Source organism: Sapajus apella, unplaced genomic scaffold, assembly GCF_009761245.1.
Source record: "Sapajus apella isolate SASKATOON/1434 unplaced genomic scaffold, GSC_monkey_1.0 scaffold159, whole genome shotgun sequence".
NCBI lineage: Eukaryota > Metazoa > Chordata > Mammalia > Primates > Cebidae > Sapajus > Sapajus apella.
Genome location: NW_022437099.1, coordinates 1,348,464 through 1,366,357, shown reverse-complemented (window position 1 = coordinate 1,366,357; position 17,894 = coordinate 1,348,464). Strand labels below are relative to the sequence as shown.

The window sequence follows — 17,894 nt, the reverse complement described above, 5'->3', positions numbered from 1 at the left end:
GGGTGTGTGTGTGTGCGCGTGCATGCGTGCATGTGTGTGTGTCTGTGTGGTGGAGGTGGGAGGGAGGGTGGTCTGTGGGGGAGTGAGCTTTGGCGGGTGCAGCCTGTGGAGGCAGCCGGGGACAGGATGACTGGAAATCTCTCCTGTGGAGGGGACAGGCTGAAAGCTGTGGGTACGAGCTGAGAACAGGATCTCAGGTGGGAAGGGCGGCGTGGTGTCCACCTGGGCCAACTGTGCCGTGGAGGCTACAGAGCACCAGGTTGCCCCCCGCAGGCAGCCCCAGCCCAGCCCAGCCCAGCCCTCCGGGTCAGGGCCCTCGGAGACAATGGTGTGTGTGCTCTGCCCGAGGAAGTAGGAAGCCTCAGATCGTTAGCAGCTGCCTGACACTGACAGAATGTCATGATTCAGCCAATGAAGAGGTTTAAAAATGAAGGCAGGTCACTTTTACACTCCCCAGTGCTAAGTAAGGAAGAATCTGTCATTATTGAGTACACTGATACTTAAAACCAGCCTTCTTCAATTCATCCAGTTCCCTGTAGTAAGAACGGCGGTGACAATGCTTTCTTCACCAAGCTTCACCCACATGGTAAATACGCTGACAGTGGCGCGTTTTTGTTTCATAACACCAGAGACTATCCTGTGTTGGCTAAAGTGTTGGTGTTCTCACTTATAATTCCAGACTGATTTTTTTTTTTTTTTTTTTTTTGAGACGGAGTCTCCCTGTCACCAGATTGGAGTGCAGTGGAACGATCTCAGCTCGCTGCAACCTCCGCCTCCCAGGTTCAAGTGATTCTCCTGCCTCAGCCTCTCAAGTAGCTGGGATTACAGGCATGTGCCATGATGCCTGGCTAATTTTTTGTATTTTTCAGTAGAGACAAGGTTTCTCCATGTTGGTCAGGCTGGTCTCGAACTCCTGACCTCAGATGATCCAAAGTGCTGGGATTACAAGTGTGAGCCACTGTGCCCGGCCCAGAACTAACGAATTTTTTTGGGCAAGATTCTTTTACCTTAAAAGGCATTATCCAACCTTAATAAAGCAGCAGGCTAGGCGAGCATCAACAGCTATGAACATCACAGAAAGAGACAAACACATGTACCCATGTGCCTCCTTGCCATTGAAATGCTCCAGCAAAACCGAACAGGCAAACAAGCAAAGCAGCAACAGACTCTGAGCAGGGCCTGAGGCCTTACTACCAATTTACAGAAATACAGGAGACACGGGGGAGTGCAGCAAGGACGCCATCAGCAAAACCCACATGGGGGACACCTACCAGGACAAACGACCAGTTCTTTTACAAACAGATAGCAAAGAAAGAGAGACAGAAGGGGAGATGGGCAGATAGAGAAGGCCTCACGAGACCATCCACCAATTACAATGTGTGGAGCTGATCTGGATCCAGATTCAAACAACTACAGTGTCAACAATTTTCATTTTATGTTTTCGGAGACAGGGTCTCTGTCACCAGGCTGGAGTGCAGTGGTATGATCACGGTTCACAGCAGCCTTGACCTTCTGGGTTCAAGCGATTCTCCCAACACAACCTCCCGAACAGATGAGACTACAGGCATGTGCCGTAACACCTGGCTAACTTTTGTATTTTTTGTAGATAAGGGGTTTTGCTATATTGCCCAGGCTGGTCTAAAACTCCTGGGCTCAAGCAATCCTCCTGCCTTGGCCTCCCAAAGTGTTGGAATTACAGATGTGAGCCGTTGCACCTGTCCTCAAAGACATTTTGAATACAGTTTCAAAAGCTAGCATTCCTAAACCAAAGCATGCCACTGTAGCCTACACTGAGGCAGGTCTATGTTCCCAGATGCCTCAAGGCTCACGCGGAGTCACACGAAGGTCTGGGGCACATTTTAGAAGTGCATCCACTTCCTATAATTGAGAGACTCTGCCTGGGCACCACTCACAGCCGAACAAAGGCCCCACACACAAGGTATAGAACCCTGGCTCCTTCAGCCAAAGACAGCTCCTGGAGCGAGGGGTGCAGACACCACTGCCCAGCCTCCTTCCCTTCTCCCACGGGTCTCATGCCAGGGCGCACCAACCTCAGCCAACCCAACCTGGGAGTGATGTCCAGCCGCATTCCTCCCCTCCCCACCATCACCTCACCTTGTATTATTCTCTGCATGGCTTTTTTTTTTCTTTTTGAGATGAAGTCTCGCTCTTGTCCCCAAGGCTGGAGTGCAATGGTGTGATCTCGGCTCACTGCAACCTCTGCCTCCTGGGTTCAAGCCATTCTCTTGCCTCAGCCTCCCGAGGAGCTGGGATTACAGGTGCCCACCACCACACCCAGCTAATTTTCGCATTTTTAGTAGAGATGGTGTTTCACTGCGTTGGCCAGGCTGGTCTTGAACTCATGACCTCAGGTGATTCGCCTGCCTCAGCCTCCCAAAGTGCTGGGATTACAGGCGTGAGCCACCACACTCGGCCCTCTGCATGGCTTTTATCTCGATGTTTTTGTTTATTTTTTATTGTCTGCTTCCTATCACTAGAACGAAGTTCCCAAGAGGCAGGGTCTTGCCTTGTTCACTGCTATCTGGAGAGCCTGCACCTGGGCCTGGTGTCCAGCAGACATGCACAGTTGCGGGAATGGATGAATTGGTTCTGGGAGCCCAGGCGGTACGATAGGCCCCCAGAGGCATTTTAAGGTTATCTTTCAGGGTTATCTTTAACCTTAAGACCCCAGACTACAGGGTTTAGGGTTAAAGATAACATACGGAGTGCCTGGGAGTACACTTTCTAAAGAAAGATGAAGTTAGCACTTTTAAACTAAGCCTCCCTTCAGAACATATGAAAATGGAAGCAAATGATGATTAAGTGGCTAAAAAAACTGCAGCCAGGCAGGAGAGATAAGAAATCTATTAGAATCTAGCAAGCTGGGGTCTACTGTGTGTAAACTGCCACTGACAAGATAGAGGGCTGGAGTCAAGAAGTTTAAAGGCTGCATGACAAGGAAGGGAATCTAGAGAATCAAAGGTGACAAGACTCCTCCTCCTCCTCCCCAGCGACTGTCCTCCCACTGGGGTCAGAGTAGAGCAAGGTTATCACGGTGGGAACAGCGCCCCGTGCCTCCCAGTGGCAGCGAGTCCGGTACACAGGACACCCCCGTGCAGCTTCACTCACAGGATCCACGGTCTCTGGCTTGGACGCCGGCGACTTGAAGGTGGATGTAGTTCTGGCCTGGTCTGCCCTCTTGTCGGCAGCTGCCCCCATGGACAAGCATTCCAGGTAGTCGGGTGGGGGGATGACAACACTGCTGCTCTCAGACAAGTTCACGGTGCTGATGCTTCTCACCGGCGCGGGGCTCAAACCCAAAAAGGACAGAGCACACACATAAGACAAGGTCTCACCGTGCAAACTCCAAACATCCTCTGTGCCCCTGACCAAGGATGATAGTAATGAGCGATCACAAATCAAAAACGGAACTCAAGTCTCACACCCACCTCCACACACAGTACATATGTCAATACAAAACACTCTAAGTTTTTTTGTTTTGTTTTGTTTTTTTGCAACAGAGTCTCACTCTGTCACCCAGGCTGGAGTGCAATGGCGTGATCTTGGCTCACTGCAACCTCTGCCTCCTGGGTTCAAGCAATTATCCTACTTCAGCCTCCCAAGTAGCTGGGATCACATGCGTGTGCCACCACCCCGGCTAATTTTTGTATTTTTAGTGGAGATGGGGTTTCTCTATGTTGGCCAGACTGGTCTCAAACTCCTGACCTTGTGATCCACCCCCTCGGCCTCCCAAAGTGCTGGGATTAGAGGTGTGAGCCACCACACTTGGCTTCATTTTCTTTTTCTTTTTTTTTTTTCTTTTTGAGATGAAGTCTCACTCTGCCGCCCAGGCTGGAGTGTAGTGGCACGATATTGACTCACTGCAACTTCTGCCTCCCAGGTTCAGGCAATTCTCCTGCCTCAGCCTCCTGAGTAGCTGGGATTACAGGTGTGTGCCACCACGCCCAGCTAATTATTGTATTTTTAGTAGAGACGAGGTTTCGCTGTGTTGGTCAGGCTGGTCTCGAACTCCTGACCTCATGATCCACCGGCCTCTGCCTCCCAAAGTGCTGGGAGTACAAGCGTGAGCCACCGCGCCTGGCCTGGCCTCATTTTTTAAAGTGGGGGCCCACCCTCATGGGGATGCTGGGAGAATTAAATGAGAGAATCAACGCAGTAACTACTGTTATTATCTGGCCTGGAATACGGATTTGGGGGTTTTCAGCAAGCAGGTGCTCGGCGAAGGTCATCAGGGTACTTCAGGCCACGGGAGTGGACGAGATGGCCCAGCACAGGCAGGAAGGATGGACCCAGGGTGACCCCCAAAAACACTGATGGGCAGAAGAGGATGTAAAGAGCTGGTGAGGCAGATAACAAACAGAGCACAGGTCAAGCAGCCAGGGTCAGAGAACATTCCAGAAAAAGCACACAACAGTGCTAAGGGCTGCTACGTAAGATAAGGATGGAAAACATACGCCTGGATTTAGCGACCAGGAGGTGCAGGGGACAGGGAAGGAGTTTCAGGGGGCTGCAGAAGTGGGGAGAGGAGGTGGCCTGGGCTGTAACAGCAGACAGTCAGCAAAGCTCAGGGACAACAGAAATCACGGCAGACAGCACCGTGAACTGCAGTCTCTTCTCTCACTGATCCGCGAGAGCCGAGGCTGAGGGCAGGGCCTGCGACAGAGCTAGAGCTAGGTGGTGATGAGTTATGGAGACATCAGGCAGGGGTTTCTGTCGCTGAGAGAGCTTAGCCACACTCAGGGCTACCTTGGTGTGGGCACAGTCATTGCTTCCGTCTCACTTTCTTCTAGCAACTTCGTGTATGACGACGGGAACCAGCCCCTCCTACAGGCAAAGAGGGAGAAAAGACCCTATCAGTGGTAGGCAAGTGGGCAGGGCAATCACCCTGAACAGCCTGATGAAAGCTCAGGGCAGACTGCACCATAAAGGCCCACGTGTGGAGTGAATGAAATTAAGGCTTTGAATAGATAAATATGGACTTTCAGACATACTGAACAATGTGCATTGTTAAGTTTTTCTTGGACAGGCGTGGTGGCTCATGCCTGTAATTCCAGCACTTTGGGAGACCAAGGCAGGCAGATCATGAGGCCAGGAGTTCAAGACCAGCCTGGCCAACATGGTGAAACCCTGTCTCTACTAAAAATACAAAAATTAGCTGGGCGTGGTAGCAGGCGCCTGTAATCCCAGCTGCTCAGGAGTCTGGGGCAGAAGAATTGCTTGAATCCAGGAGGTGGAGGGTGCAGTGAGCTGAGATTGTGCCATTGCACTCCAGCCTGGGCAACAGAGCGAGATTCAGTCTCAAAAACAAACAAAAGTTTTCCTTTTTTTTTTTTTAAAAAAAAAAAGAATACAGACAGGCTCTTGCTCTGTTGCCCAGGCTGGAGTGAGTGGGGCGATCGTAGCTCACTGTGGCCTCAAACTCCCGGGCTCGAGCAATCCTCCCACCTCAGCATCCGAGTAGCTGGGACCAGAGGCGTGTACCACCATGCCTGGCTAAAAAGGAATAATATGTTGTATGTATAACATTAATTTGATTTGGATTACCCTTTTATTTATTGTTCATATGGTTTTATTTAATACATCTGAACAATCTATCTAGAAAACTGACAAGCTAGTTACAGTAAGACTTGTGCACATACTTATGGCTGAAATTGAGGATGGCATTCAAACTACCTATGTGCTAAACCTTAGCAAAGTATATCTGATATGCAGATCCTCAAGAAATCAAACGTTTATTATTATTATTATTATTATTATTATTATTTTCTTTTTGAGATGGAGTCTTGCTGTTACCCAAGGTTGGAGTGCAGTGGCGCCATCTCGGCTCACTGCAACCCCTACCTCCCAGGTTCAATCCCAGATTCTCCTGCCTCACCTTCCCGAGTAGCTAGGATTACAGGTGCCCACCACCACACCTGGCTACTTTTTGTATTTTTAGTAGAGATGAGGTTTCACCATGTTGACCAGGCTGGTCTTGAACTCCTGACCTCAGGTGATCCACCCGCCTTGGCCTCCCCAAGTGCTGGGATGCTTAGCACTTGGCTAAACGCTAAATTTTTTTAAAAGACAAAAGAATGTTTACTACTTTCAGAGAGGTGACTTCACATGATCTAATAACCTAGGCATGCACCATTGTATCTCTACATGCACAGACATACAGAAAATAGCCTTGGATCGAATAACTCGAGCTAACTAAACTAGAACTACACCATAAACTTCGGCTAAAATGTGAACATGTCCACAAAGACGACTTGCAGCTTGGCTGCTCTGGAAGGGAGTGGCCGTCTGGAGCCCGGTGGGGACCATCATGCCCAGACTTACGCCTTGGACGTATCATGTTCTCCGTACAGCCAGCCATCCTTCTCCTCGGGGATGAGCAGCGTGATGACGTCTCCCTGTGCAAAGCTGAGTAAGGTCTTGTTGGCGCCCGCAGTGTGCGGGAAGATGGTCTTCACTTTCTGCTTTTTCATCATGTTCAGTCCAGTTGCAACCGAAACTGATCGTTGTAAACTGGGATCTTCGGAAGTATCTGTTGGAGGGGGTGTAGTGGTAATAGCTTCTCAAAGCACGAGAATCAACAGGCATGTTCCAATGAGCAAACCCCAGACAGCCACTCGTGCCCATCTTGCCAGCAACGCTCCTTCCACGGAAACTGACCCTGTCCTATTTCCTCGCCTTGATCATTGCCCAGAAGGGACAGGGACTGCTGAGAAACGGAGGCAGCCCGCGGCCTGAAGCCACGCACAGTGCAGGAGAGGATCCCTGCAGCTGCGGGTTCTTTTTCAGACCCAAGGACAAGGCAGCGTCTGCCAGGTTTATCTGCGCTCTGCTTTGGCCAGGATGGCTCTCCTGAGAGAGGCAAACTGCTCTGCCGCCAAACCGCCCTTGCAATTGCAATCGCACAGGCGGGCTGGGGCCACAGTTCAAACGCAACTGCCAATGTCCACAAAGAAAAGAAGAAAACTGCAAATGCAGTCGGTCTTGCCATGCCGGCTGCTCAGCTTCTCACCCCCGGGCGTGGGAAGGATGAGGTGAGGATGAGTTCCATTTTTGGATTCCTCACCAGGGGACCGTCACCAATCTCAATGCCTCACAGCTGCCATCCTGCCAGGCTCCCAGGAGGAAGGTGCTGCCATCATCCACAGGACAGACCCCACAGCTGGCAGGTGCTAGGCTGGGCCAGGACGCAGCTCCAGCAGGCCCACCCCAGAGCCTCTACTCATGAGCACGAGGCTGTACTGTTCATGTGTCCATTCAAACACAAGCTGATATTTCCACTCCAGGGGAAAAAAAGGTAAAATATATACATATATGTACGCATAACATGTGAGACAGAGTCTCATTCTGTTGCCCAGGCTGGAGTATAGTGGCAGGATCACAGGTCACTGCAGCCTGAACTTCCCAGGCTTAAAGGATCCTCCCTCCTCAGCCTCCTAAGTAGCTGGGACTACAGGCACACTCTGCCATGCCAGGCTTATTTTTAATTTATTTGTAGAGACAGTGTCTCACTATGTTGCCCAGTCTGGTCCTGACCTCCTGGCCTCAAACGATCCTTCCACCTTGGCCTCCCAAAGTGCTGGGATTATAGGTGTGAGCCACTGCTTCTGGCCCACTTAAAAATATATATATATATCTGTTTTCCATTTAAGTTTTCCCAAGCTAGTAATACAGCAAGCATCTTTAATTTAAAACAATACCAGATCTCTTTCTGCTTTATTCTTGCAGATTCTTCATGGTTACAACAAACACCTTGCTGTCCCTTTAACCTGCCACTCTCTACCTTGCTGGTGTTGAACCCACCAGCAATTTTCTTTTCTTTTCTTTTTGAGACAGAGTCTCACTCTGTTGTCTAGGGGAGTGCAGTGGTGTGATCTCAGCTCATTGCAACCTCTGCCTTCTGGGTTCAAGTAATTCTCCTGTCTCAGCCTCCCGAGTACCTGGGACTACAGGTGCATGCCTCCACTTCTGGCTAATTTTTGTATTTTTAGTAGAGATGGGGTTTCACCATATTGGTCAGGCTGGTCTTGAACTCTTGACCTCAGGTGATCCACCTGCCTCAGCGTTCCAAAGTGCTGGGATTACAGGCATGAGCCACCACGCCCAGCCTCCATTTGTTTGTAAATATATTAATTCTCAACAGGGCTGGCTAAACATCAGTCAGTGTGCAGAACTGGTGAGTGTCAGAGAAATCTATCACTTATCAGTGCGTCTCACAGTCTGGACCTGTATTTGTTCTGAACTCATGCCTGCACAGCCAGGGCTGAATGTATCCACCCTACCTGCTTGTTTACCTCCAGACCTTGCAACACATTTATCCAAAATATTTATTTCACAGCTTATCTTAAAACAAATTTAAAATGTATCTTCAAAGAAATCTCTTACCTGTTGAATTATTTATCCTTTCTGATTTTGGTGTGGCCGTTGCTGGGTTATTAAACATATCGATCAAAGGACTGGTGTACGCTCGGCCTGAAGGAGCGGGGGGCATCTTTGGTGAGCATTTAGAAAGGGTGTCGTAATCTTTCCTAACCTGTGAAAAATTCTATATTAGTCTAATAGTAGTATCATGCAGAATTGGAATTACACAGATTCCCAAGGCTGTTTTTTTTAAAATCATAGGCTTTATTTTTATTTATTTATTTTGAGAGAGTCTCGTCTGTGGCCCAGGCTGGAGTGTAGCAGGTAGGGTATGATCTTGGCTCACTGCAACCTCTGTCTCCCAGATGCACATGATTCTCCTGCTTCAGCCTCCCAAGTAGCTGGATTACAGGCAGGTGCTACCACACCCAGCAATTTTCTGTATTTTTAGTAGAGATGGGGTTTTACCATGTTGGCCAGGCTGCTCTCGACCTTCTGACCTCAAGTGTTCAGCCTCCCAAAGTTACGGGGGTAGGACACATGGATAGAGGCTGGGGTCTTTATTTCTTTGATCACATTCATGATTTTCTCTGGCACTTTGATGGCATCAACGCAGATCTCCTGCCACTGAGCCTGGGCGTGGTGGCGTGCACCTGTAGTCCCACTATTTGGGAGGCTGAGGCAGGAGAATCGCTTGAACCCAGGAGGCAGTGGTTGCAGTGAGCTGAGATCACAGGTGTGAGCCACTGCACCCGGCCACATTTCAGGGTGTTTGAGATGGGCAGAAAGAGCAGCCCCGTGTGTTTAAACTACCTGCTACATCCCAGTCTCCACACAGAGCCCAGGTTCAAAGATCAGCAAACTACAAATGTACGAATTCATTACTGTGAATACTTTGATGCCTGTTTTTTTCTTGAAGTGCCTGACATTGTGATGAATGGCATCAGAGTGTGTCTAATTTATTTTGTGAGATACCTACAGTTCCTTCCTTGGGAATAAACTTACTTGAAATGATAACAATTAAAAACAGCAAGAAGCTGGGTGCGATAGCTCACACCTGTAATCCCAGCACTTTGGGAGGCTGAGGCAGGTGGATTACAAGGTCAAGAGATAGAGATCATCCTGGCCAACAGGGTGAAATCCCATCTCTACTAAAAATACAAAAAATTAGCTGGGCATGGTGGCACATGCCTGTAGTCCCAGCTACTCGGGAGGCCAAGGCAGGAGAATCACTTGAACCCAGGAGGTGGTGGTTGCAGTGAGCCAAGATGGTGCCACTGCATCCAGCCTGGTGACAGAGCAAGACTCCATCTCCAAAAAAAAATAAAATAGGCCGGGCGCGGTGGCTCAAGCCTGTAATCCCAGCACTTTGGGAGGCCGAGGCGGGTGGATCATGAGGTCAAGAGATCGAGACCATCCTGGTCAACATGGTGAAATCCCGTCTCTACTAAAAAAAAAAAAAAATACAAAAAATTAGCTGGGCCTGGTGGCACGTGCCTGTAATCCCAGCTACTCAGGAGGCTGAGGCAGGAGAATTGCCTGAACCCAGGAGGCGGAGGTTGCGGTGAGCCGAGATCGCGCCATTGCACTCTAGCCTGGGTAACATGAGTGAAACTCCGTCTCAAAAAAAAAAATAAATAAATAAAATAAAATAAAAAAAATTAGCCAGGTATGGTGGTGGGCACCTGTAATCCCAGTTACCTGGGAGGCTGAGGCAGGAGAATCGCTTGAACTCAGGAGGTGGAGGTTGCAGTGAGCTGAGATCACACCATTGCACTCCAGAGTCTCAAAAACAACAACAACAACAACAAAAAAAACCCAGTAAGAATAAAATTTCCAAAACAAAGATAATAGCACCAAACATAGTATAAAACATGTGCCCAGCTAACTTCACACCTGAAGGTAAGGCTAGAGGTGCAAAAAGATGGCCTTGGAAGTCATAAAGGAGGACTTGTGATATCTACCACCGAAGACGAATTTGGCCTGGGTGAAGTTAGGAAACACACAATTGAAATCTGGAAGAGAAAACTGACCCCTACCACATTGCTTCTCTCGATCATAGGCGAAGGCTGAGGTGTTCCGGACACGGGGGTAGAGCCTGGGGTCTTTATTTCTTCGATCATATTCATGATTTTCTCTGGCACTTTGATGGCGTCAACGCAGGTCTCCTGCCACCGAGGCAGCTTGGAATTCAGTAGTTCTGCAGACTGCAAATCCAAAAGAAGAAGACTAAAGACAAAGACAACTGTTTGAAGAGCTGAGAAAAATTCCATCTCGTCATATTGCTGATAACCTATTGCTGGCTTAGCACCAGGAGTGTGGGGGCTCTGGGTTAAACTCGGGGAGCAGTTTAAGCACCTAGGGCATCTGCTGTATCTCACTGGCTGAGAGGGGCATGAACTGTGAATCAAACGGAAATTTCCTGCTCTCTGTCTGTGAGTACAGAGCTTAGGACTAATACGGCGATGGTAAATGGTTAAGAACAAGAACAGAAACTCAAAGGAAGGCAGGGAGCAATCCGCATGAATCCCGTTTTCCAGGTGGCCCCCGAAACACTAACTAACCATCACTTTCTCCCTCCCACTCCAACTAAAAGCAGCGCTTCCAACACAGGCCACCGGCCCAGGAGCTGACTCTGACCGGCTCATGCATTAGAGAAGTGACTCAGACTCTGTCCAGAGAGTATCCAGGGGAAAGAGGGACTGTCGTCGGTGAGTGGTGGGCAGTGCTGAGGGGGACCCCATCACAGGCCCGACAAAGCTTTGCAGAGCAGACCCTGACCAGCGGAGATGAGACCCTGTAGCCCTGGAGGCCGAGCGCCCCTCCAGCATCCACAAGCCTGGCTCTGCTCCTGACAACTGGGCTCCCAGAGGGGCCCCCAGGCCCTTCCAGTGAACCCCTTTTCTGAGCAGCACTCTGGTTAGAAAAGGGAAGTCAGGGGCCTGCCCTGCAGTTGTGTACATGTCAGTCACGCTGCTTTTAATCAGCCTCGCAGTTTACAAAGAGGGGCAGGGGAGCTGATGTCAGTCCTGGGGGGGGGCAAAGCCCCCACACCATCCTTGTCCCCAAATGTCACCCTGACACACTAGGTCAATGCCGTCCCACCCCCAACTGTCACACTGACACACCAGGTCAACACCACCCGACCCCCGGCTATCACCCTGACCCTCTGCAGCAACGCGGACCAGCTGCTTGGGCCTGCCTCATCCCAGCTCCATGGAAAGGTCTGGGATGCTTTAGCTGAATTAAGGCAAGTCACAAAACCAGTTTTCAGACAGTTGAAGAAACTTCCAGTATATAAAGGAGCAGGTTTGGTCTGTGTTACTCTATAAAGCATTCCTGGGACCCATGGTTAAGTCTAAGAAAGACTCTGCTGATAACTGGAGCTCCCTGAAAACGGGCCAGGCTGCCTCATGACATGGCGGGGTGTCACACAGGAAGAGGACCTCCAGGTCACCTCTGAACCCTCCAGCCTGTGATGCCGGTGCCACAGGATGCCCTCACTCTGGGAAGAGAAGATTCTAAAGTGAACTCTGCATTCCCAAAACTAGTACAGATGCGCTGTTGACAAAAGTGATCACCTGATACAGCAATTCTTTCCTTGGCTGTAACAATTTTCTTTCTTTTTTTGAGACAGAATTTTGCTCTTGTTACCCAGGCTGGAGTGCAGTGGCACAATCTCGGCTCACTGCAACCTCCACCTCCTGGGTTCAAGCAATTCTTCTGCCTCAGCCTCCCAAGTAGCTGGGACTACAGGCGTGCGCCACCATGCCCAACTAATTATTGTAATTTTAGTAGAGACAAGGTTTCACCATGTTGACCAGGATGGTCTCGATCTCTTGACCTCGTGATCCACCCGCCTCGGCCTCCCAAAGTGCTGGGATTATAGGCGTGAGCCACCGCGCACCGCCTTAACCATTTTCTTTTTCTTTTTTGAGAGAGGATCTTGGCTCTGTCACCCAGGCTGGAGTGCACTGGCATGATCACAGCTCACTGCAGCCTCGAACTCCTGGGCTCAAGCAATCCTTCCACCTCAGCCTCCTGAGTAGCTGGGGCCATAGGTGCACACCACCTCACCTGGCTAATTAAAAAAAATTTATTTTTGTAGAGACAGGGTCTCACTATGTTGCCCTGGGCTCAAGTGATCCTCCTGCCTTGGCTACCCAAAGGGCTGAGATTACAGGCATAAGCCACTGTGCGTGGTCTGCTGTACTCATTTTAAATCTGTTTTAGTTTAGGGAACGGAACATTCCTTCATTTTTTTTTTTTTTTTTTTTTCTTTGAGGCAGTCTTACTCTGTCGCCCAGGCTGGAGTGCAGTGGTGTGATCCGGGCTTACTGTAACCTCAGCCTCTCAGGTTCAAGCAATTCTCCTGCCTTCCCTCCCAAGTGACTGGGATTACAGGCACCCACCACACGTGGCTAATTTTTGTATTTTTAATAGAGACAGGTTTCACCATGTTGGCTAGGCTGGTCTCGAACTTCTGACCTCAAGTGATTTGCCCACCTGGGTCTCCCAAAGTGCTGTGATTACAGGTGTGAGACACCATGCCCAGTCCTGAATACTCTTTAAAGTTGTAAAAAGTGTATAGAAAATACATTTGCCTACATACAAGGTATTTTTACTTTAAAACAAAGATGAAGTTGACTCATATTCAATCTCTTGCAAAGCTTCTTATATTTTGGAACACTCTAACTTTACTATCAACAACAATGAACATTTGGCCTCAACCACTGCTAGTTTTGGATGTTTACGAAGGCCCAAAAGAGTTCGTAACTTAAAACAACACATTATGGCATATGTTGCATAATGATTCCTGGGGGTTCTAAGCCCGCAGCTGCATGTGCTGGAAGGAGGGTGATGAGGTCATACAGTTGAAGAAACCAGGAACAAACACCATCAAGAGGAATGAATGTATCACTGAACCCAGCTGTACTGACGTGCGTGAATGGGGCCCGTGGGCTGGGACAGAACTGCCCGTGACCCCGATACACAGACCCATGAAGGGAGCATCTCAAATTGCCCAGGTGGGGTAGACCTGGGCCCGCTGGGACTCACCGGCAGCTATGGTGAAGACACTGATGTTGAGGACACATCAGAGAGAGCCTGGGAAAAGCTGACTCGCAGGTGAGAAGAGAAAACGTGTGCTATTCTCAGTGATGAAGCATTATTTTATGAAGGACTTTAAATATGGATGTATTTTTTGTTGATTTTTTTGGGGGCAGGGGGACAGAGTCTCACTCTGTTGCCCAGGCTGGAGTGCAGTGGCATGATCTCAGCTTACTGCAGCCTCCACCTCCCAGGTTCAAGCAAATCTCCTGCCTCAGCCTCCCGAATAGCTGGGACTATAGGCGTGTGTCACCAGGCCTGGCTAATTTTTATATTTTTAGTAGCAATGGGGTTTCACCATGTTGGCCAGGACGGTCTTGATCTCCTGACTTCATGCTCCATCGGCCTCAGCATCCCAAAGTGCTGGGATTACAGGTGTGAGCCACTGTGCCTGGCCTATTAGAATCTTTTCACTGGGAAAATGGCCCCCTGCTTTATACTGGGGACCTGTGGAAGGTGAGGGGTGTGCCTGTATGTACATTCCTGCATGTATGGACTGACTGAGACAGGGTCCTGCTCTGTTGCTCAGGTTGGAGTGCAGTGGCACAATCATAGCTGACTGCAGCCTCAACTTCCCAGGCTCAAGGGATCCTCCCACCTCAGCCTCCTGAGCAGCTAGGACTACAGGCACATGTTAACATGCCTGGCTAGTTTTTAAAATTCTTTATAGATAGAGTTTTGTCATGTTGCCCAGGCTGGTCCTGAACTCCTGATCTCAGGTGATTCGTCTGCCTCAGCCTCCCAAAGTGTTGGGATTACAGGCATGAACCATGGCCCAGCCTTCTGGGGCATTTAAATATGAAATAAAGTTATTAATACACTCAATGCAATTTGCCACCACACCCACCTGTAAGTGATAATAATGTATGTGGTTTGCGAAGCTGCAGTGCTTGTCAACCAGAAAGCAGAAGCGCCTCTTCTCTTCAAGCAGAGCTTCTTTGCAACCATCTGCAATAAATTTCTGGATTTCACTCTGACGAGAAGTAACGGTCTCCACGTACTAAAATAATAAATAATAATTACGTAAGTATGACACGAGCATCAGATAGCACGCAGCCTGACGTTTACCTTCTGCCATCTTCATGCCTGCTTTATTTGAATAACAGAGTAAACACAGGAGAGGAAAGTACGTTGTAACCTGACCTAGGTAGATACCATTGTTCTCCTTGAGGTCCCTGACTCATGTGCAAAGAGAAGTTGCTGAACAGCGTGATATTCCCAGGGGTGATTTGCACAAATATTACTTTGTATTCCAGAGATATGATTGTGTCCTACGGGGAAGCATCATGGGCTTTGGAACCAGAAAGTTCCAGGTTCAAACCCAGTTTCAAATGCCAGCAATATGTGATATGGTTTGGCTGTGTCCCCACCCAAATCTCATCTTGAATTGCAGCTTCCATAATTCTTACGTGTTTCGGGAGGGACCTGGTCTTTCCCGTGCTAGGCTTGTGATAGTGAATGAGTCTCACAAGATCTCATGGTTTTATAAGCGGGAGTTTCCCTGCACACGCTCTCTCTTTGCCTGCTGCCATCCACATATGAGGTGACTCGCTCCTCATTGCCTTCTGCCATGATTGTGAGGCCTCCCCAGCCATGTGGAGCTGTGAGTCCATTAAACTTCTTTCTTTTGTAAACTGCCCAGTCTCAGGTATGTCTTTATCAGCAGCGTGAAAATGGAATAATAAAATATGATATAACCTAAGCCTCATTTTCCCCATCTGCACAATGAGAATAGTAACACCAATCATGGAGAGTCCCTTCTCCTTTCAGAGCCAGGAGAAAAAGCCCATGTTTTGGCAGGAGGCTGCTAACTGATTATTCTTAACTCTGGAAAACTCCACATCCTTCAGCTCTCAGTCAAAATGCTTATTTTTAAAAGCTGATACATGATATTTATATATATTTATGGGGCACATGTAATAATGATCAAGGCAGGGTCCTTGGGTGTCCATCACCTCAAATTATTATTTCTGTGTGTTGGGTACATTCCAAGATCTCTCTTCTAATTATTTCGAAATAGACAATGCATTGCTGTTAACTACAGTCACCCTACTCTGCTCCTGGACACTAGAATTTATTCCTTTCATCAATCTGTATGTTTGTACCCATTAGCCAACTACTCCTTCATCCACCCCCTCCCCCGGCATCGACACACTCACCATCCTCAGCTTTCTAGAGCATTCTACTTCCCACCTCTATGAGATCAACTTCAAAAAATTTTTTTTGAGATGGAGTCTTGCTCTGTCACCAAGGCTGGAGTGCAGTGGCACAATCTTCGCTCACTGCAACCTCTGCCTCCTAGGTTCAAGCAATTCTCCTGCCTCAGCCTCCTAAGTAGCTGGGACTACAGGCACCTGCCACCACCTCAGCTAATTTTTGTATTTTTAGTAGAGATGGCGTTTCATCATGTTGGCCAGGCTGGTCTTGAACTCCTGACCTCAAATGATTTACTCACCTTGGCCTCCCAAAGTGCTGGGATTAAAGGGGTGAGTCACCACACCCAGCCAACCTCCTCTTAAACTGTAGAAATTATCAACAACAAAAGAAAACAAGATATTGCTAAAAAGCTCACCTCAATTTCTTTGTGTTCATATTTGAGTGCGTTTCGTCCTCCTTGGCCTTTCCTTCTGATCTTCTTCAACTCAGCTTGGGATTTCTCCAAAGACTCCAATTTATTCTTGTGTTCTGTTTGGTATCTTTTTAGAGTTGCCTGTAAGTTAAATGCTGTGCTTATTTTACTGTGGTGCCACACAAATTGTCACGCAGTTGCTTCTGCTTACACTTCCACTGTGTGTGGCTGTTGAGGGCCTGATACTCTCACTTCACGCCATCCTCATGCTGGCTGGGGCCCCCACACTCATACCAGTTCACACCATCCTTCTGCTGGCTGAGGCCCCCACACCCATGCCAGTTTCACATCATCCTTCCTCTGGCTGAGGCCCCCACACCCACACCAGTTTCACACTATCCTCCCACTGGCTGGGGCCCCCACACCCAAGCCAGTTCACACCATCCTCCTGCTGCCCGGGGTCCCCACACCCACACTTTACACCATCCTCATGCTGGCCTCACCCTCAGTTCACATCATCTGCATGCTGGCTGCAACCCTCACCCTGCAGTTCACACTATCCTCACACTGGCTGGGACCCTCACCCTGCAGTTCACACTATCTGCATGCTGGCTGGGACCCTTGCCTGACAGTTCATACCATCCTCACAATGGCCAGGGCCCTCACTCATTTCACACCATCCTTATGCTGGCTGGGACCGTCACCCTGCAGTTCATACCATCGTCATACTGCCCAGGGCCCTCATTCTTCATTTCACAGCACCTTATGCTGGCTGGGACCCTCACCCTGCAGTTCACACCATCTGCATGGTGGCTGGGATCCTCACCCTGGGCCAGTTCACACTGGCCAATGCCCTCACTCACTTCACCATCCTTATGCTGGCTGGAACCCTCACCCTGCAGTTCACACCATCTGTATGTTGGCTGGGACCCTCACCCCACAGTTCATACCATCCTCACAATGGCTGGGGCCCTCACTCATTTTACACCATCCTTATGCTGGCTGGGTCCCTTAGCCCCCACAGCTCACACCATCTGCATGTTGGCTGGGACCCTCACACTGGCTAGGGCCCTCACCCCTCAGTTCACATGGCCCCCTCCATTCAATGTTAATGTCTTGCATTTGTTCTAAAGGTCCCTGTTTGAACGAGGAGCCCCTGACCAGGATGGCTGTTCTCTGAGGACATCTTCTCTTTCTTTTATTCCTTCTTTCCTCAAAGGCTTTTTGACGGGGGGTGGTTAACTTTCTTCTGCCACCCAAAGTCTCAAAGTCCCACCCAAAGCACTTAGCCACCAAACTGGTTAAGCACTTTGGCGAAGAAATAGACAACATTAGGTCACATGTTCCTGGCTGTTTTATGATTTACGATTTCAAGAAACAGAATGAACAGGTGCAATAGCTTAGGGTTGTTTTGGGTGCTGTGTTGCAGAGTATTTAAGAATGCAGGGTCTCTTTTTTTTTTGAGACTGACTCTCACTCTGTCACTCAGGCTGGAGTGCAGTGACGCGATCTAGGCTCTCTGCAACCTCCATTTCCCAGGTTCAAGTGATTCTCCTGCCTCAGCCTCTCTAGTAGCTGGGATTACAGGGGGGGGAGGCACCACATCCAGAGAACTCAGGGTCTTAAGTCTAACAGACCCACATCAGAATTCAAATCCCTATTTTCCCTATAATCTGTGAAGTGCGGTTAAGAAGGGTGTCTGGCCAGGTGCAGTGCCTCATGCCTGTAATCCCAGCACTTTGGGAGGCCAAGGCAGGTGGATCATGAGGTCAGGAGTTTGAGACTAGCCTGGCCAAGATGGTGAAACCCTGTCTCTACTAAAAGTACAAAAATTAGC

General features: G+C 49.0%; 1 protein-coding gene across 2 annotated transcripts in view; it reads right to left on the bottom strand.

Moving 5' to 3' along the window:
* The window catches only part of BAIAP2L1 (BAR/IMD domain containing adaptor protein 2 like 1), a 105,599-nt gene that overhangs the window by 8,477 nt on the left and 79,228 nt on the right, over window positions 1–17,894 (bottom strand). For both annotated transcript variants that reach the window (XM_032266481.1, XM_032266482.1), the window contains exons 6-12: window positions 16,061–16,198; window positions 14,336–14,488; window positions 10,419–10,586; window positions 8,404–8,551; window positions 6,343–6,550; window positions 4,768–4,845; window positions 3,130–3,310 (exon numbers count right to left, since the gene is read on the bottom strand). In XM_032266481.1, coding sequence (XP_032122372.1) covers window positions 3,130–3,310; window positions 4,768–4,845; window positions 6,343–6,550; window positions 8,404–8,551; window positions 10,419–10,586; window positions 14,336–14,488; window positions 16,061–16,198 — 1,074 coding nt within the window. The remainder of the gene's footprint in view (window positions 1–3,129; window positions 3,311–4,767; window positions 4,846–6,342; window positions 6,551–8,403; window positions 8,552–10,418; window positions 10,587–14,335; window positions 14,489–16,060; window positions 16,199–17,894) is intronic.